Source organism: Pezoporus wallicus, unplaced genomic scaffold (assembly GCF_028554395.1).
Source record: "Pezoporus wallicus isolate ANWC-B61680 ecotype Strahan unplaced genomic scaffold, APGP_CSIRO_Pwel_v1 contig_5418, whole genome shotgun sequence".
NCBI classification, from domain to species: Eukaryota; Metazoa; Chordata; class Aves; order Psittaciformes; family Psittacidae; genus Pezoporus; species Pezoporus wallicus.
Window position 1 is genome coordinate 5,465,530 of NW_026640709.1, and position 20,373 is coordinate 5,485,902.

The window sequence follows — 20,373 nt, forward strand, 5'->3', positions numbered from 1 at the left end:
TTATTGCCATTTGTCCTTTAAGTCATGTTCTCTCTCTTCTTCTCCTGTCTCCCTCCATCTATCTGTCAGGCTCTCCTGTCTTCACACACATGAGATTTTCCTGTCCTTCATTCTTGCTCATGTAGGATTTATCCTGGATTGAGGGCATAATAGTATTTTTACTAAAATATTTTGAAGGTTTTAGAATTCCTAGGTGAGATGATATGTGGAGTTCTGTGGATTTAGGGGGACAACAGTTGTTGTCGTTTGCATTTTATGCTAGGAAATGTTGCATGATGTTCTTTAGACAAGTGAAGGTTTTTCATTTTTGTGTTTTGTTTTGTTTTTTTTTGTTTTTTTGTTCTCTCTTTGGAAAATTAACATGAATTTGTGTTAGGACTTTATTGGGTTATGGACACTTGTTACATATGAAAACCTGGTAAATGTGTCTTCCTGATAAGAAACTCCTCTGTCTCTTTGTAGCAGTTATGGAGTCTAACAAGTTTTGCTACAGTGACGTAAATGAGAGGTAGCGTCAGGAACTGCTTGCAAACTATGAAGATAGGTGTAAGGAGAAGGAGGAAAAAAACCTTGTGCATAACTGCTCTTTTAAATGAGTGACAGATGATGTAGGTGGCAGCAACTAATGAAATATTCTTTGTCTCTTCACAGCCAGTACCTTGAAAACTACCTATGGATTAATTATTCTCCAGAGGTGTCCAGTAAAGCATATTTAATGTCAATCTGCTGTATGGTGAACGAGAAGTTTAGAGAGAATGTCCCTGCATGGGAGGTAACCGATTTCGATTACAACTGGAATTGACTTTGATTCACAAGTTGCAGCTTTTGCAGTATGCTTGCTTATACTGACAGCAGGTAGCAAAGCTTGTAGTGTTAAAAGTAAATGGTACCTCACCTGGAATACCACATAGTGGTGTTTTAAAGTGTGTGTTCTTTTCAGAGAAAGCAATGGACGTACGAAAAGTCACCAGATTCCTGCTGAAGCACGACTCCTTTGCTCTGCTCTGTGATGCCATTACATCAGCAGCAGCATTTGATTTTTTTGGCGCTTGACAAAAGTCAGGCATTTGCAGAGTTCTTGCTCTGATACTAGAAAAAAAAAAGGATTGCCATAGTGTGAGAATCAATGATCAGGAGAAGATCATTAGTCAGTTTTGTTTGTGCTGCCTGGTCAGAATAAATGAAAAAGAGAAAAACTAAGCCTTCCTTTTAGAGATATAAATGGATTTAGAGGACTTACGTTATGTGAATGAAGAGTAAAATGGTTTGTATCAATCTGACTTAAAATCAACTTCCTTTTCTATTTCTAGATATTCCAAAAGAAGCCAGAACACTTTCCCTTCTTTTTCAAATGCATACTGGAAGCATCACTGGTCGAAAATGACAGTGAATACTCTCTGCATGAACAGACAGTCCTGCTGCTTCTCCTTGATCACTGCTTCAACAGTTTGGTATATTAAAAGTAACTGTAATATTTCCAATGTGTTTATGCTATTCTGTGTTAATAACAGTTTAGTTTGAGCAATCCCTCCTTATAAGACAGATGAAGCAAAATTCCTATTTAAGAAAAGATGGTACCAAAGGGCTTTTACCCCTGTTTTTGGCTCTTGCTGTATGGTTCCAGATCACAGGCAGAGTTGGAGAGAAAACATTTAAAATGACAGTTGAAATGACATGAATTACAGAGAAAATTAGTTATCTCGGATAATGGGAAGAGTGTAGATGAAGTGGGAGAAGCTTGATAAGGCTTCAGGAGAGAAGAAAGCATGAAAACAGGGAAAGCACAGTAAAACAGCTCAATTCAAGAAGAAGAAATGACTGAAGAAGGAACATCAGTTCTCATTGTCTTCTATACTAAAAATACTTGCCTGGAAGGGGCCCGTGCTCAAGTATTAAGAACTGACAGAATCCATGAAAAGAACCTAAAATGCAGAAGTCTTCAACAGTTACAAGTGTTACTGAGGAGGGGCTGCTGTGCAGTTTCCTCTTAGGAAATTGTGGAATTTAATGCAATAATGTACTTGGTTTTGTCAGATAGTATACATTGGGGTATTTTGTGTTTTGTAAGGCACCTCAGAAAACATAAGAATTTTAAAATATATTTTCTGTCTGTAACTTTCTAACAGGAAGTGGATTTGATCAGAGCACAGGTGCAGCAGCTCATTTCCTTACCGATGTGGATGGCTCTACAACCTGTAAGCATAACACTGTAAACTGGCAAAGCAATCTTCTAGGCATTTATTCAGGTTCTGTAAAGTGACTTCTTATGGAGCACTGTTGTGGAAGTCTGATTATTTAAAGCTGCCTGCTTTGCTGTAGAATTACGTATTTGTGTACTTGGTAGAATTATCTTTCTTGTTTATTATTAATTTCAATGTAATTATTAATGATGTAATTTTTCATAAAACTAAGCTTTGTTGCTTATAGCTTCTTCAGGCTATAATTTGTAGACAAGGCCACGAAATCACGGGAGCCATGAAATGGAGCTGACATCTAGCCGTAGCTACTCTCTAGCAGTACTATGTTCTTGCTTTGCAGTAATACTTCAATTATCTGAGACAGCTATTTTTTTTTGTTGTATATCTTTTCTTTTTAATAAAAAGACTGGATTGTATTTTTATCTCTCATGAAAACAAGGATTCTTGATGACTGAATAACATTGTAACATTTCAGAAACGACTGGAGCAAGAGCTGAAAAAGACACCAAAACTAAGGAAATTCTGGAATCTAATTAAGAAAAATGATGAGAAAATGGATGAGGAGGCAAGAACACGGTATGTTACAGAAGCCTTTTTTCCTGATAACTCCAAAGCCCTTAATGCATTCATTGTGTTTCAGCTAAAATAAATTGTTTCAATTAAAAAATGTGTGGTTTTTTTTTTAAACAACTACAAAGATGACACATAAGGATTAATCATGTGGTCTCTTTATGGAAAATACTGTTATAGAACTTAGTATTTTATTTGATCAGTGAATTTGTGATACGAAATCTTGGAGCTGTAGGGTGAAAGCCATAAAATAATGTTCATGTAGTTACTCATATTTTTTCATGACCTTTAGCAAATGTTTAGCTTTTAAGCATATAGCTTATGCAAATATTTGAATAAATTTGTGTGTATATCACCAAAGTTAAACGTTCCAGTACTTTTGTCTTACAATCTGGCAAGGTGTAGGTGGTGACATACGTTTCCTTTTTGGCTCAGTATAAGCATAGGCTGTTAAGCAGTTCTGTGCCTAAAAGTGTACACTATTAATCTGTCTGCCTGAGAGAAAAGTTATAATCTAAACATTTTACATGTGTTTCAAAGCAGCCTGCTACTGTTATATAAATTTTAAAGCAGCTGACTTTGTGTTAGTGAAAGTTACAATGTACTTCTGGTCTGCATTTAAGGAATATTAATGATTTTGTCATGTGTTTGATTTTAGAGCATATCAGGAGAGAAGATTTCTTTCACAGCTCATCCAGAAATTCATTTCTGTGCTGAAGTCAATACCTGTCTCAGGTAGCTGTGGTTCTTATGTTGCTTTGTTATCTGGTAATCTGTCTTGAATTCTTTTCCTGTTGCTGAGGTTGGAGACCTTCTCTGGATAGGGTTTTAGTGAAATACATGCTTATCATGTCAAAATTAGTATTCGCATCTGTATATGCTTTAAAAATGAAATAGCAGAAAGCTGCTTTAAATTTCTTCTGGTCTGTATGGACTTCATTAAAAAGTATTTCTGGAAATTGATATTTTTGTTGTGTGCTTACAGCATTAAAACATCTCTTACATACTTAGATGCCTTGTTAAACAGGTAGTTTAAATACGTATAATAAGGCTTTGTTCTGTTAATATTCTTGATTTAAGGTAAGAACAAAAGCCTAAGTGAAATTCTGTAAGATTTGACTGCTCTTGATTTAGAAGTCATTGTGACAAGCAAAATTATATGCTTGCCTGATTTAGAAAGGAAGAGTGTTTGTAAAGGAAAGTGTTAGCCTTTTGACAAAAAAGGCTTAGTATGCTTCAAGCACAGCACAGTTTGGGTAAAATCACTTCCTAGAGTTCTGCTTCTGCGCTTAAACTCGGCGAACTAGCTCTTAGCTGAGCTGTAAGGGGAAATTGTGTACTGTAGCTTCCTCAGAAAGTATACCTATCCTCTCTATTTCTCCAGTTATGCAAGACCCATTTTAGGAAGACTTATATGAACAGTTATTTGGGGGTTTTGGAAGTATTAGTTAAAGCAGACTTAATTTGTGTTTTGACATGATTCTAAAGGCTCCTCAGCAGTCATCACTGAGTACCTTTGAATATTGTCAAGGCCTTTCGCACACACCATGATTATGGCTTTAAAATAGGTATTTTTGGGTACGTGGAGTTAAAATTTCTTAAGAAGCTTAGCAAGCCATTGGTATCTTGTGGAAGTGTTCATTTTGTTTCACATTGCTGTTTTTTTTTCCAGAGTGGATAAAATAACTCCTGAAACTGGTTCCATTACTTTCTTGTATCCAAAATTTTTCTGGTTTGCAGTGAAAGAAAGGATTGTTTCAGAAAGAGAAGAATGTGTTAGTTAACTTTTTAATCTTGTTAAAACTTATATCAGTATATTATAGTATATTAGTAGCATTTGTTACATTTCTAAAGAATAGTTCTAATACAAGTGTGTGGATCAGTTGCAGAAAAAACCTCTTTTTTTCTATGTAGGTCCTATTTCTATGGACAAAGTTCATTATTGTGAGAGATTCATTGAACTTATGCTAGATCTTGAGGTAAGTTATTGTAAATTATTCAACCTATTTCCAGGTGTTCTAATGTTCCAGATTTTAAATGCGTAATTATTTCAGCCTTGTTCCAATTAGCAGGTCTTTATGTTGCAGTTGTGCATATGGTTGCTTAACAGTTGTTTTCCATCTGTAAATTGGAGGTTTTAGCAGTACATCCACACTGGGAACTGACTAGTAAGGTTTATAAACCTGATGAATTGTTAGGAGAGAGCTAGGATCCTGAATTGCTCAGTGAAGAGGACTTTGTTAATTGGGGTGATGGTAGTAATTCTGGCAGTTGATTGTGTGACACTTTAATCTGCTAGGAATGACCCAGTATTCTTTTCAGTGTGCAAAAGGTCACTTAAAGGTACCTTGTGTTGTAGGGCATAATCCCAGAAAGCATCACTAGTTCTGAAATGCTATCAATTTCTATTTGAGTAGAATTCAGTATTTAGAAGTAACAGTTTTGGTGACCTAGGCTTGTTACAGAATAACAGGAGGCCAGGCAAGGTTTTGTAAAATTTTTAAGCAGGTGCTGAGAAAGTGGGACAATTCTAAGCTTTACTTGTACCAGAATTAAAACTAAAATACGTTAATTTATAATTTCTCACATGAGTAGCAGTTTCTTTAAAGTAACTTGGGATTTAGAAGACATTCTGAAATAAGACTGTTTTCTGAAACAGTAAGAAGAGGGAATTCTAAAATGGCATGATCTTTGACTCATATGGGCTAACTGTCCTCTGCTAAATTGCTGAAGTTGTCTGTGCTTGTAGTTGCCATAGAATGAATTTTTTAAGTTAGAGCTTGTTGTCTTATGGATATAGTGTGCTCTCCTAAGACAACATATGTATTTGAAGTTAAACTTTAGTCTGGCTGTTAGATGAAGTGCTTACAGGTAGTACGTTTAATGTTGGTTCTTGCTAGGTATTTCAGGAAGATTAGAATTCAGGCAGTTTTATGAAGCCTGTTTAAGTGACTGGAACAAGCAAATGAGAAATTAACTATAAATCCAAGTCTTTTTTTTCCTTGGTAGCATGTACTGTGTTAATGGACTCTTTTACCTATGCTTTTTTCAGAATATTCCAGTTTCATATTACCATATATATAGACTGCCATAAAAGTTTGGTGATTTGATAATTTGAAAAGAATGAATCCATGAAAAGTTCTTATGGTTTTCTGAGCGTTTTTTTTTTGTGTGTGTGTTTGTTTTTATATAATTGTTGTGCAGAACAATTAACATTTTCTACTACATATTCTTTGTCTTAGTTCTAAACACCATGTTGACACTTTTTGCCTTTCTAAGTTCAGTCTGTAGATTCCATTGACAGCAACTCACTTTTTCTTATCCACTTGTTGAGATGTACTGCTGTCTGCTATTGAACAGGTGCTATGTAGAGCATGTTCTCTTGTTTGGTATTTTTTGTTGGTTTTATGTTTTTTTTTTTTTGTTTTGGTTTTGTTTGGGTTTTTTTTGTTTGTTTGTTTTGTTTTTACAAAAAATCTTTTGTAGGTTTTTAATTAAGATTTGAAAAAATCTTAGCTCTAATTTGAGTATCTTACGAAGAATAGAGATGCCATACAATATTTTGAAGAAACACAGTTTCACAGAATCATAGCATAGTTAGGGTTGGAAAGGACCTTAAGATTGTATAGTTCCAACCCACCTGCTATGGGCAGGGATACCTCACACTAAACCATGTCACCAAAGACTTTGTCCAGCCTGTCCTTGAACACTGCCAGAGATGGAGCATTCACAACTTTCTTGGGCAACCTGTTCTAGTGCCTCACCACCCTCACAGTAAAGAACTTCTTCCTTATATCTATCCTAAAGTTTGTAGTTTTGAGAAAGACATGTTTAAAATCAATGAGTATAGAAAACAAATGTTTAAAGTAGTATTTCAGAGTTTAACGTGCCTTTTGTAACGCACAGTCATTAAGTAGACACTCAGTAGCAGAATGATTGCTTTGTTTAATTTACTTTTATTACTGGCAGGATGCAATTGCACTAATGGCAAGTTTGTGCCCTGCTCCCAGTCATCCAACAAGTTGTGCTGACAGTAGCCTACCTGCATAAAATCAATCTTGCTTCTTTAATGTGAGATCCTCTTGTAGGGTATTAGGTATGTAAACAGCTTTGCAGCAGTCCATCTTGGTATGCCTTCCTGAAATAGAAAACCATGAAGAACCAGGATTTCTTTCATTTTGAAGAGTTGCTTGTATTAATGTGAGGTTGTTTACCACAGGCTTTGCTTCCCACACGACGCTGGTTTAATACAGTGTTGGATGACTCCCACCTTGTTGTTCACTGTTACCTGTCCAGTCTTGCTAAAAGAGAGAAGGAGGGTCATCTCTTCTGTCAGGTGAAATGCAAAATTATTGAAAATAACTTTTTCATTCTGATGCAGCTCTAAATTCTTCAATTGTTTTGTTTTGTATTTTTTAAGGCAGTTTTTTCTGATTTATGCAAACTACGTGTTGATTTAAATCCTTCAGATGGTAGTTCTTTCCTGACTGTACCTGTGTGTGTGACTGCTCTTACATTTCTGGCTCCGTTTTTGAACAATTCTTTGAAGTACAACCTAGAAAACAGTGCAGCTTCTGGCATGCTTTATCCCACATGTTGCAGAAGTTGTCACCAGTGCATCCTTCTGTGCTTCATTCTGACCTCAGACTAATCTACCTAACAGTGCCTTTGTGTTTCACTACTGTCCTTCAGTTTACTTAGTCCATATACAGTATATTGGTTTTTTTGTGGCAGGAGCTGAAGATCTGTCCCATTTCCTGCATTTCAGCTGCTTTTCCTGCTGCTTGGTGTCCCCAGTCACTGGCATTTGTTCAGTTTCTCTGAGGGTCAGTACTGATGGAACACAAAGCCAGTAGCAGATCTAAATAATTTTCCCAAGTTAAGTAATCTTACTGAAAGGTAGGATGAGTTCCAGAGCTGACATCAGAGAGGGTAAGAGGGAGCAAGACCTTTCCCTTCTTTAGTAGCAGCAAGCCAGAAGTGGGGTTCAGTGTCTGAGTGAACCTCTGGCTAGATCACTGTAGTGTGATTAGTTTCAGGTCCTAGTATGTAAAAGAAACTGCATTGGTTGTGGGCAGTGCTATAATTCCTATGGCTTGTAAATGAGATAACAAAATTATTTTATGCATTAGCCAAGTATAAAACTTAGACATAACTTCTTAGTCCATTTCTCCTAGAACTTTGAGGAGCTCTTTTTTGTAAATAGTGCCCAGATTTGTCCTTTTAAATTGTGTTTCTTTGTTTGTGGTAGGGTATCTCTTATTCTTAATGCACTAATTTATATGGATAATGTCTCAGCTTTTAGATATGCTTAAATTCTACACTGGCTTTGAAATCAATGATCAGACTGGAAATGCTTTGACAGAGAATGAGATGACAACAATTCACTATGACAGAATTACTTCACTACAGGTAGGCAGACAGTGAAGCATTTATGGGAGAGGAAGGATCTGGTTTTGTTGTTTTAGTCCAATTTGTGTCTGGAATAGGCATTAATTTAATATCCAAAGCAGACCCCTTCTTTTTCCTGTTGAGTTACAGGAGTAATTTTAACTTGACTTTCTGTACCATATTGAATAAGCTTAACACTTCAATACTATGTGTGTGACTATAGCTAATTACTATGCTCCAGCAGAACCACCACTTTTGATTTGATATTGTCAAGGTGAACTGCTCCCATTCCATTCAGAATGGAAAATTAAGTGCCGTAGGAACTTAACTTACAATTATGCAGTAGGTGGCGCCATTTCTTCAAGATCAGTAGGAACTTAACTTATGATTATGCAGCAGGTGGCACCATTTCTTCAAGATCAGTACGTACATATGATGATAGCAGTAGCGGCCCCTTGTACATAACAGACAAAAATTCACATTACTTGTAGTCATGTAAAGATAGCTACACTTTTCAGAATTTCCCCCATCGATTTTAACAAAAAAAATAAAAGAAGCAGTCCATGTTTTTCTTAGTTGCCTGCCCCTTATGTTTTATTTTAGTGACAGAACAAGTGCTGATAGGAGAGTGTATAAAAAAGGATAGTGTCAGAAGCACAGGGGTAACAGATAAGTGGTGCTGACTAAGAAAAATGGAGATTTTCCCTGGTTTTTGTTTCTGTTCTGATAATGTCCATATCTCGGTATGTGTTAGGAATCATAAGGTATGCTTTTTTATTAATACTTAGATTGTTATTAAATTGTTTCATTAATATGCTTACATTCTGTTTTGGGGCATGGCTCTTTTGTAGAGGGCAGCGTTTGCACATTTCCCGGAGTTATATGACTTTGCGCTCTCAAATGTAGCTGCGGTGGATACTCGTGATTCCCTGGTGAAGTTATTTGGACCCCTGAGGTAAGTTACCAATATGAATTTAACATGAAACTGCAGTTCTTTGTTCTCAGTAGGTTTTAATTTAACAAATTGCTAGCCTTTTGTCTTTCTGACTTCTCAGGTATTTCTGACTTCCCATGGTGCTTTTATATCTGCTAAAATAGGGAGATGGGGAGAGTTTGTGTCCTCTAGTAGCAAAGTACTAGAATTCCAGTATAAAAAAAAAAAGGCTTCTATTTTCCTTTTTTTATGTATGAATGTAGAAAGGCTCTAACTTTCTGGAAAACAGCTAGCTGCTTAAAGTAATTGTAGCAGTAATTAACTTGCAGTAGTTAACCTCTGACTTTTTTAATTTGGCTTTTTTTACTCTGTTTTGTACAAAAAATACAACAAATTATAAAAGTATGCCACTGTATTAACTGTGCTGTATTGTTATGCTGTGATTAAAAGGATAGCAGTCTGTATTTTGACAAAGGCAATGTTTGCTCTGTTGTTTGGTTCTGCATTCAAGTACACATCTTGAAACAATAAAAAATATTCATATCTTGCTTTGTTTATTGTGGGTGAGTGGTTCAGCTTACACTTGTGCCTGAACACACTTCCCCCATGGAAGTGCTGTAGATCACTTTGTAACAATTCCAGAAGTATTTTAAATATCTCAAACTTCACTTAAAATACTGATCTGTCTTTGAAATTAATAGTTGGATTTTTGTGGGGTTTTTTTGTTTTTCTTTTTTAAGAAAAAAGAAAGCTATGGTGCGTGCTGTCCTTGGTTTTATTGCAAATGACCAATGACCCAAGCTTCTGTTTTTTCTTCTGCTGTGCAGCTCAAATGTTCTTCACCAGGTGGCATCATATCTCTGCCTGCTGCCATCCCTTCCAGAAGGGGAAGACTCAAGCTATGAAAAGGAGTTTCTGCTGGAGCTGCTGGTAAAAATATAATTAATACTGCTTGCATTTTTTCTTTTGCAAACTCAGGGCAGCTAAATCCAGCAACTACACTGTGGTAAAGTAGCCATTTAGGACCTTTAGCTGAACTGCCTGTGAACCACAGCAGGGTTTTAGTAGTAATACTAAAATGGGGTTTAATATCATAAAAATGAAGCATTAAAATGGTTATTTATAGAGGTAGTTTTCCTGAGAAACTAGGATGTGTATGTTTGGTGTAGTTGTAAAGGTATAGACAGAAACCAGAATCTCAGAAACAGTTCTTCTGGAAAAGTTTATGTAGTAACCTGTTTGTCCCCTTTAGAAATAAAGAGGTCTTCTAAAGTAGATCTAGATAGTCAGTACCTATTTGATTCCTTGAACCCATTTGAAGTACCATTTTGGTACGTCATGGTTATTTGGATATTCAGTGTGTAATGATATTACTGTGGGATTCTACTCTTGATATCAGTGTTAGAATGGCATAGCTGTTTTAAAAATCTTTTTTTCTAGGCTTATTTTATGCTTGTTAATTCCTTTAAAATTTGTTTGCACAGCTTCCTAAGGTTTAGACATGATGTTTATGGATGCCGTATTTGTTCAGATGACATTGTAGTATTGGATATTTTTTTTTTTTTCTGTCTTGAACAGGGAATTAAGACTACTTGTTGCTGAATGAGCAGTGTGAGCTAATAGCATTAACTTTTGACCACATGCTTAATGGAGAAGCAAATAGATTTTATCTTAAGTTGATTTTCTGCTAAGCCGTGACTGAATGTGTTCAGTTTGGTTGTGTCTTTTTGGGTCTGCTGAGTAGCCAGATGATTGGTTGACTCCTGTACTATGACCAATAGTTGGACTAGGTGTATGTTCATGTTCTAGTTTCACTCTTTGTATTTAGTTATATTTTATTAAAAAAAAAAACAACAAACGAAGCAAACAAAAAAGCCCCCTAATAACAGCAACAAAAAAACAAAAAAACAAAAAAACCCAGAACCAAAGCAAACCTAAATGTATTAAAAGAGAGAAAATGACAAGTGACCACCAGCAGTCTTATGGGTCAATGTGCATATTTCAAAAATAGCTTTATTTTCCCTTTTTGACTTACAGAAGTTTAAAATGCATCCTTTCTTTAGGTTTCCCGTCATGAGCGACGAATATCTCAAATTCAGCAACTCAACCAGATGCCACTCTATCCCACAGAGAAGATTATTTGGGATGAAAATATTGTACCAACTGAATATTATTCTGGAGAAGGTATGATTAGTAGTTCAGTAAATGCTGAAGAGGACAGTAGATGCTGCAGAAAAAAGCAGTTCCAATGTTTAGGTTCATTCTGTCTTTGGAACTTACGTGCTGTACTTTGGCATCTTCCAGTATATTGGAGTGAGGTTAGCTTTTATGAGTTGTGAGTCAGGAACTCTAAGGTGAAATTATTAGCAAATTTATAGTGGAGTTTTTGAGAAATCAAAGGCCTGTATTTACAAAGACATTTATTTGCTTCTAATCTGGATAACAGATACGGTATACTACCAGCTGTGGCACAGGTAGTTACTGTAACCTGAGAGAGGTTGTAAACATGCAGCAGAAAAGCTGTTGTCTGTACTTGTCTCTTAAGTATGTTCACTAAAGCCCTTTTTTTGTTGTTGGGGTTTTCTTGTTTTTTTTTAAGTGGTAGAATTAGCACTGATTATCTTCCTTTTATTTTAAGGTACTTGTGTACACAGTCACTGAAATGTAGTATATACACTCTAAATTCAGAGCCTAGTGTTCTTGCTCAATGTTCTCATGACCAAGCAAACTCCACGTATTGCAAACAAGGAGTTAGGTAGTTTTAAGCTTTTCAATGAACAACGCTTATTTTTGTCTAGCTACTTTTAAAAAAGATGTATTGATGTGGATCCTGAGAATTTTCATTAGGAATATAAAAACTTTAATTTGGAGCATGGAGATTCCAAATAACAACATATATCTTTAAAGACTAGTACAAAGTATGTTTCTGGTTTGAGCACAGAGTATTCCATACCCTCCTTCATACCGTTTTAATTCAGAGATACTTTTTGTGTAGGTATAAGCCTTAAATTCAGCTGCTTAGCATAAATTAGGGTTGTTTTTGTTTTTGTTTTTTTATAAATTCTCTGTGAGCAAATATTATTGACAAGAAAGATAGTTTTTGAAGCATTTTGTCTGCAGACTGTTAAAAGTATTTTTCAGTTTTGCTTCTCTTAGTTTCAGCTTACTGTTTCTCTTTTTAATCTCTACATATTCTCCAGCCCTTATTTCCAACAAGTTTTATTTTAATGGTCTTGTTTTTTTTGTCTTGCTAAAAGTAGCAAAATTATTTTAGCCCAAGAAAGATAGAAGTACTGCTTCTGTTTTCTCCTAAGAAATAAGGGACGAAAAGTCTGTCTGACAAATGCTGTGCAACCTTAAAGAGGTGTTGCTGCAGGCCCTACCCTTTGTGCATATAACTAGCTTTACTGGACTGGGTTTGTTACTTCTTGTTGGGAAATGAGTTTAAATATTTTATCACTATAAGACTTTTTAGAATAAAAATTGCCATGTTCTACCATCTTTTTTCACTCCCATTGTATCTTAGTGCATGTGAAAGCTAATAGGAAGTACATATACCAGTGAAATGTTTCAAGGATAACATTGCGAGTTACCAAAGCTTGATGTTTTCACAGGTCTTGAGCATAGATGTGAAGCTGGAACATTAGTCCAGTATTGTTAAATGAGTAACATGTAATAGTTTTAGGTGCAAAATTTCCATAATAAAAACTATCATAAAGATGTGCAAGCTTTAGAACCTGTCTAGGAATTTTAATACTCCTTGTTTAGTTAGATCTAATCTTCCCATGTTTTTCATTCTCATTAAAAAAGAAAAAATAAAAAAATCTATGATCAGTAACAGAAACTTCTGAGGAAAGTTGTGTGTTAAAAACTGATTTCTTGGTTTAAAACTTTTTTCAACATTACTGGCTTTTTGTGGCTTCTAATAAGCATAAATGATTGGAGTTGGGGAATTTTTGGATAATTCATAGGTTTTATTAGTTAATGAACCTTTTTCATTATTATTTAATGCTGGCTTAATTGTTCCATTCCCCAAAAAAACTGTTAATTTGCCCTTTGTTTGATTTTTATAAATTCAGTTCTGTTGTCTGAATACAGGGAGGGATTCAGTCTTTATGTCATTATGTATGGCATTACTGCCAGAAGGATGAAAATTAATTTTGAGCAGGTTCATTTCAAGAAAACATGAAAAATGTGTGCTTTTTAAGAGGCCTGTATTTATAAAAGGGGGTAGTTCATAGAATCTCCCAGGATAACAGTCATGGTAGTTATAAAGTAACATGTGTATGAATTCTTAGAACCAATATATTAATTTATGTAGTTTATCCATCAAATACCTCTCTCCTTCTACCCTTACCCCCTTAGGCTGTCTTGCACTACCTAAACTGAATCTGCAGTTTCTCACTCTCCATGACTATCTTCTGAGGAACTTCAATCTTTTCCGCTTAGAGTCTACCTACGAGATCAGACAGGACATCGAAGATAGTGTCAGTAGGATGAAACCATGGTAATATTTATTAACTAATGCAAACCAGTAATTCAGCTTCAATTGTAATCAAAGTGCATTTGAAAATGAGTAATTTATATTGTGTGTATACTAAATACATAGTAACAAACGTATTTAAAATTATTACACAGGTACTGCTTCATCCATAAGGTTTTGCAACCCTGTGGGATGATTTTATAGGGGTGTGTTTATATGTATCCCTGTAGATGTGTTAAGACAATACGTTGGATGCTAGCAATCAATCTTTGTTGTGTTAAGGCAGATGAATTTTTCAAAAGGACTAAGCCTGGGCTGACATTACAAAATCTGGAATCTTGCCACCAACATTTCTGGTTTATGGGAGGTGTTACTGAGTAGTCTTGAATTTGCCATCTGCCACGTTTTGATCCTCTTTAGTTTTCAAGGGATCATTTGGTGCCATAGCTCTTAAAGTCAGTACAATTTTTTTTTTTTTTTTATAATGCCAGTATAAGTTGCTTTAGTTTCTTGAAAAATAAGTCAGTTCATGTTATGCTTCAGTTCTAAAATATAGGAGTACGTGAATCTGCATCAGTAGCATGTAAAATTAAGGCTTCTACTTTTTGTCTTAGAGCTGACTGTGAGGTAAACTGTTTCACACTTTAGAAAAAGAACTGAATCTTTTGTCAGATAATCACTTAAAACTTCTGTGTTTGGGTTTTTTGTTGTTTGTTACAGGTTATCTGAATATGGAGGTGTGGTCTTTGGTGGATGGGCTAGGATGGCACAGCCCATTGTCTCTTTCACAGTGGTGGAGGTAGCAAAGCCCAATATTGGTGAAAACTGGCCCATGCGAGTACGAGCAGATGTTACTATTAATTTGAATGTCCGAGATAACATCAAAGATGAATGGGAAGGTACTTAAGTTCTTTGAAATAAAGTGATAAAATAGGTGCCCATCAAAATACACTTTGATGTAATCTTATTTGTAAGACCGGTTATTTTAATCAGAGATGCAGATTTGCCGATCTTTACACAGTATTTAAAAGTTAGATACTCAAATTCCAAGTCTAAGAAGTTTATATTTTCCTAAAATGAGGATAATATCGACAGTGTTAAAGTATTTGCATGTTCATTGGGACCAGAATGTTTCCTATTTCAGCCTGATGTCATACAGTTTCTTAATGGAAAATTCTGCCCTTTACAGGGAATGTGGAAAAGTAAGTTAGCATTTTAAATTAATATGCATGCTAATAATGTCATATTGGAAGGATAGTGGGGAATGTGATACCCGTCTCATATTCAAGCAGAAAGGACAAATTGTGATTAAATTCAAGCCAGTGCATTTTAGTAGCTTTCAGTATATTTGAATGTTGTTAGGAAGTGATGATTGTATTGTTAGTACCAAATACCATTGTTTAGAAGTGTACACAGGTGACGGTTCTTCCGCTTGAAGAACTGAACTTTTAGTTGACTGTGTTGGCAAGTGGCATAGAAACATGTACTTTACTTGGATTATCAGTAAATGTCACTCCCTTTTGTTAGAGAAATCTGTTAAATGTGCTGTAGCTGCATAGTGTGATTACAGGTCACATACACAAATGCTAAATTTGGAGCATATCATAAATAAGCAGATACAAGTTTGGGAATGTAGATTTCTGTTAAAGTAGGAAGCCTAGGAGGATGGCAGCAGACTTCACCATGCTGAAGGTATCTATATAGTGGCGCACCTGGCTGTTTAAATACTAGAACAGCCTCTGTGATCTCAAAAGCAGTAATGCTTTAACTTCATCAAACCTAATGAGGAATTCATGAATCATTTCCTGACATAACAGGGTCTTGATGAAACTGCTTTAGGTTGAATAATATCCTGTGTGTTGTGAGAAATTATTTCTCTTGTATAAAAAATACAGCATGTTTTTACTTAATTTTGAAGGTGTCTTGGATCTGTGAGAAACTGTAGATATACTGGAGAAAAAGATTAGTGTTTATGCTGGTGAATTGGAGAAACTGCATATTAAAAGTAGGGTGTAGTTCACCATGGTGAATATTAAGATACTAAACTTAAGCAAGAACAAGTCACTGCACAAATGCATGTTGTAGTAATGGCTTGTTAGGCAGTAGCTCTGCAGAATGGAAAGAGTCCGAGGTCCTAATTGCTCAAAAGCAAATGTGGCTCCACAAGAACATGTTATTACTGAGGAGAAAAATAAAAACGCTAAACCAAGTCATATTGGGATTCATAAACTGGAGTGTACCCTGGAAGACAAGTAATTGGTTAAGTGATCTTTTACCTTTCTAAGTAGATAACTAAACTTTAGGATTTTCTGCCCTAGTTCTAGGTACTGCACTTAAATCGTAAAAACAAACAAACAAAAAAATTAGTACAGAAAAATGGAATAAGGGATTAATGGCACACTTAAGGTAAGACTGAAAATACCTAGGTTGTGTGTAACCTAACTGAGGTTATTTCAAGACAAGTCTGTTGTCATGAAGAAAGTAGTCAATTTCTCCTTCTCATATCTGAGATCAGTGTGGAAAAGATGACGGTATCCTGTGGTTTTGTATCCTCTAAGTTAAAGGCATATGTTGAAACAAAACACATTCTTTTTTAAACAGGTGCGGTTTTACTTGAATTTTTGTGGATTCTATTGTGTGTTTGTATATATGTGTGTGTGTGTGTGTATGTATAAAGGAATAGAGAAAGGAAGTGGTATTTGATCAAACCACTGAATGCTCCTCTTTGGAATCAGGTCTGCGTAAGCATGATGTCTGCTTTTTGATCACGGTACGTCCTACACAACCCTACGGCACCAAGTTTGATCGACGACGGCCTTTTGTTGAGCAAATTGGCCTGGTGTATGTCAGAGGCTGTGAAATCCAGGGCATGTTGGATGAGAAAGGACGTGTTATTGAAGAAGGTAAGATATACCAAAACCTGTTTGAAATATTTTTTTTCCTTTTATTTTTTTTTCTTTGTTGTAACAGCCTGGTTGTTGACTTGCTTGTCTTTTAACCAGTGCTCATTGAATTCATTACCTACTTGAAAAAAAACAAAGCAATTCCATAAGCAGCCATAGAAAGGTGAACTAGTTTCCTCTGGTAAAATCTGTTGTAATTAGATTAATTAAATTCAGTGCATTTCTGGTTTAGGAATAAAATAGCTTATAATTAGAAAATCTGTTCGAAATGGGATGAAAACGTGAAATAAGAATGTTTGTAATGCCATGCCGAAATGAGTTTCATCGTATGAATTTTCTAAATTTCATTTTAGGATTCACTTATTTGAATGATAATCTGCTTTTAGCACTAACTCAAATTCTGTTCTTACTGTTTCATTATGGGCAGGACCTGAGCCCAAACCAAGACTTAAAGGGGATTGCAGAACATACAGAGTATTTCTGGATCCAAACCAGTATCAACAAGACATGACCAATACAATCCAGAATGGAGCAGAAGATGTTTATGAGACATTTAATATAATAATGAGAAGAAAGCCCAAAGAAAACAATTTCAAGGTAAGGTGCTTGCTCATTAACTCTTAGGAGGAGAGTTGGTCTGAATATGCCAGCAATAGAGACATGTTCATTTCAGATGCATGTAGGTAGGCTTTTTAGTGACATCTGATCACTGCAGGAATTTGGAGCATGTCAGGTGCTGATGACTTCCCCTTTCAGAGAAGCATTGAAAATAACTGAAAAGCAGACCACTCCGAATTCACCTGAGTGGTTTATCATTTCAGTCTTTTAACAGGTAGCCTACAGATTAATTTTATTTGGCTTTTTGGGTTAAGGGAGTATGTGGAATGTTTTTGTTACCTGAGGTGATAGTATACTGCAGGAAAAGGAGGAGTAACTAGTCAAAAGGTTCAAATTGGAGAAAACTGTTACCTTTTGGGAGCATCACTGGATTCTTACTGGGCTTTGGACGGTGTCAGGTGAGGTTTTTAGCACTGATATATTTGATAGAGATTGTATGTGAACTGGAGCTTTGTAGAGTGAATGGTGCCTCTTTTTCCTGAAAATGTTTCGTGTATGCATGCTCAGTTTCTTTGCTGTTTAGACCTTTGAATCTTTAATGTTCCTTGAGTTTTCCATTATGAAAATGCAGCATGAATGACAAACTGCCTTTCTTTTGGTACCTTAAAATCATGCATTGTGTAACTGAGGTGCTTTCCATTGTAAAGGATTCTGCAGCATGTCCTTTGCAGGTGGATGCAGAGGGAGGCATGAAACCTGAGACTTTTCTGTATTTGGAAAGATGCCTCTGGTGTAAAACAGTAGCTTTTGGTCTGCACAGAGCATTCTGGTACCATCCTGCTGTGGACTGGTATACTGGAAGTACTTCAGAGAGAGTTCTTTATAACTTTGCATTGCCCACACTACCCCCCCCCCCCCCAAAAGAAAAAATCAACCAAACAAACCTAAAAACTTAAATGTTGTATGTCTGGCAGGTTCATTTTACATTACAAGCACAAGCTCCCTCTGCCAAAGCCAGCAAAGCCAGTTGGTGTGCTAGCAGTATAGACCTGATTTTATTCACGTATGTAGGCACTTTTGTGTAGTCAGAAGGAAAGTCAATACTTAAGTTTGGTCAGAATTGCTGTTAGATGAGAGTGTACTGTGTCCTTACAGCAATTTCACAGGCAATTCACAATGTAAGCCATTCTATGCTGGTTTTTACTTAAGTCTCATATATTAATTTTTCAAGACAAACGAAGATATTTCCAGATTTATCACATTATTATCAATTTAGGTGCGATAATTCAGTCTTATTCGCAAATATTTCTAACTTTAGCTGGATAAAAATACCCTTTATAGAGGCTGACTGTTTAAGCAGAAATAATGATCACTTTGATTCCTGAATAATACAACAGAAGTAGTAAAAGGGCAGAGAATCCTGCTCTTTGGAGCTAGATATGTAAATTTATGCTATCTGAATAAAATTCCATACTTTGTCTTGGCTGATTGTTCTTTTACAAGATCAGCATTTGGAAAATCTGTATTATATCCTGTTGTGGACTGCTGATGCACTGTGTTTGCCATCTGTGTCCATGTTTGATGGCGCGGTAAGTTGGAGGATATGGAAATCAGCAAAGATCTCCTATCCTGTTGAGGAGCAGGTGTGTGATGTCCTAATACCAACTTTCAAGTCAGATTTCTTGTTGAAGACTTCCCACTGAATTAGTCCTTTAACAGAAAAACTAAAGTTCAGCTACCTCTTAGTTGAAATACACATCCTCTGTGCATGTCCAGGGTCTGGAGCATTGGTGTTTTTATGGGGGTGGGGAAAGAAAGAAAATACTGACATAACTGCGAGTAGAAGAATTAATTTGGAGAGAAATTTAACCTGGCTTCAGGATAAAATTTACAGGGTTGATAGAGAAGTCTTAAGCTGCATGAATGTATTTTATGTCATTGTCTTTCCTCTCCCTCCTCTGAGTGTTCTGGAATGAAAATCTTACTGATGTCTGTGGTCCTCTTTACTAACAGAATAGTTGAATATTTTAAGAATTACATGTTTGGCACTGGTGGTTTTTTTCCATATATAAAAATATATACGCAGAACATGTATATATTGACTGAATCTGATGAAACAACAGTCTTTACCTGACAGTTATATGCAAGCATTTAGAATAGATTTGGTTAGTCTTCTTGTCATTATGTCTTGTTTTCTTAGTAAGAAGTCAATCTCCCCAGTCATGTTTTTCCATTTTTCTAATTCACAGGCTGTTCTGGAGACTATTAGGAATTTGATGAATACAGATTGTGTGGTTCCTGACTGGCTGCATGACATCATTCTCGGATATGGAGACCCAAGTAGTGCACACTATTCAAAAATGCCAAATCAGATCGCAACTCTGGATTTTAATGACACTTTTCTGTCCATTGATCACTTAAAAGCTAGCTTTCCTGGATATAATATTAAAGTGACTGTTGATAATCCAGTTCTGCAAATACCCCCCTTCAGGTGATCTCAAAATTTCAGTTTCTTCTGATCTGGTATTCTTGCAGAAGTGATGTTAGGTGGAATTGAGATCACTGGTTGAAGGGAGACGTTTTGTTTTAAGAAAAGATGTTAATATTTAAGGTAGATGTATAACAGGGTTAACTGTACCTACAGTGAGGCTCAGGACCAGCTTCTGCTCTGTTCTGTTCTCTGGAGCATTGATTGAATAGATGGGAAAAGCAACAGTATGAGATAAAATGAAGAGACATAGTATTCACTTCTGCATGATGCTATATAACCTCTTCAAGTTCAGCCTAAAGATTTTTAATTACATAGCTTCTGTATGTGTTTCATTAAAGCAAGCAAAGAACAGCAATTTCAGTATCAGTTAAAACTTCAGCTTTTTGAAACAATTCAATTAAAATAAAGAATTAAATCTGAAATCCCATGTTGCTTATTCTAGTTAGAAATACTTTCTGAAATAGGATGCCTACCTTTGTGCCCGCTAAATGAGATTTACATATTTTGTTTCATTGTTGCTGTTCAGCATTTTTAGACTTGATTGTTCTGTCCCTCCTGGTGGACCTCCTCATATACTTGAATGAAAGTTGAAATACATTTCCTTTTAAATGAGTCGATTTGACTGGCGAGGGAAAAGACAGCTCTTCCCTCTGCACCAGTTAGTTCTTATGGTTAAACTGAATCTAGAAAAACAGGAAGGTAATCTTCCATGCTGCTTCTGAAACACTGCATGTAGAATATGTGCAGTGGAGATACTAACAGTATGTAATTGTATAAAAATAATATGAAGGTATTAAGACAGGATAGCACACACCATTTACCATGATGAACTAGTGTTCATTTTC

General features: G+C 35.8%; 1 protein-coding gene across 1 annotated transcript in view; it reads left to right on the plus strand.

Annotated features, from left to right (window-relative positions):
- AQR (aquarius intron-binding spliceosomal factor) overlaps window positions 1–20,373 on the plus strand; it is a 49,341-nt gene that overhangs the window by 4,265 nt on the left and 24,703 nt on the right. Inside the window, exons 5-20 of the mRNA XM_057420019.1 lie at window positions 652–772; window positions 1,311–1,451; window positions 2,127–2,195; window positions 2,674–2,774; window positions 3,427–3,503; window positions 4,683–4,747; window positions 6,988–7,104; window positions 8,067–8,180; window positions 9,011–9,114; window positions 9,921–10,023; window positions 11,157–11,277; window positions 13,459–13,600; window positions 14,297–14,475; window positions 16,312–16,479; window positions 16,907–17,076; window positions 19,287–19,528. Of these exons, the coding sequence (XP_057276002.1) occupies window positions 652–772; window positions 1,311–1,451; window positions 2,127–2,195; window positions 2,674–2,774; window positions 3,427–3,503; window positions 4,683–4,747; window positions 6,988–7,104; window positions 8,067–8,180; window positions 9,011–9,114; window positions 9,921–10,023; window positions 11,157–11,277; window positions 13,459–13,600; window positions 14,297–14,475; window positions 16,312–16,479; window positions 16,907–17,076; window positions 19,287–19,528 (2,034 nt within the window). The remainder of the gene's footprint in view (window positions 1–651; window positions 773–1,310; window positions 1,452–2,126; window positions 2,196–2,673; window positions 2,775–3,426; window positions 3,504–4,682; window positions 4,748–6,987; window positions 7,105–8,066; window positions 8,181–9,010; window positions 9,115–9,920; window positions 10,024–11,156; window positions 11,278–13,458; window positions 13,601–14,296; window positions 14,476–16,311; window positions 16,480–16,906; window positions 17,077–19,286; window positions 19,529–20,373) is intronic.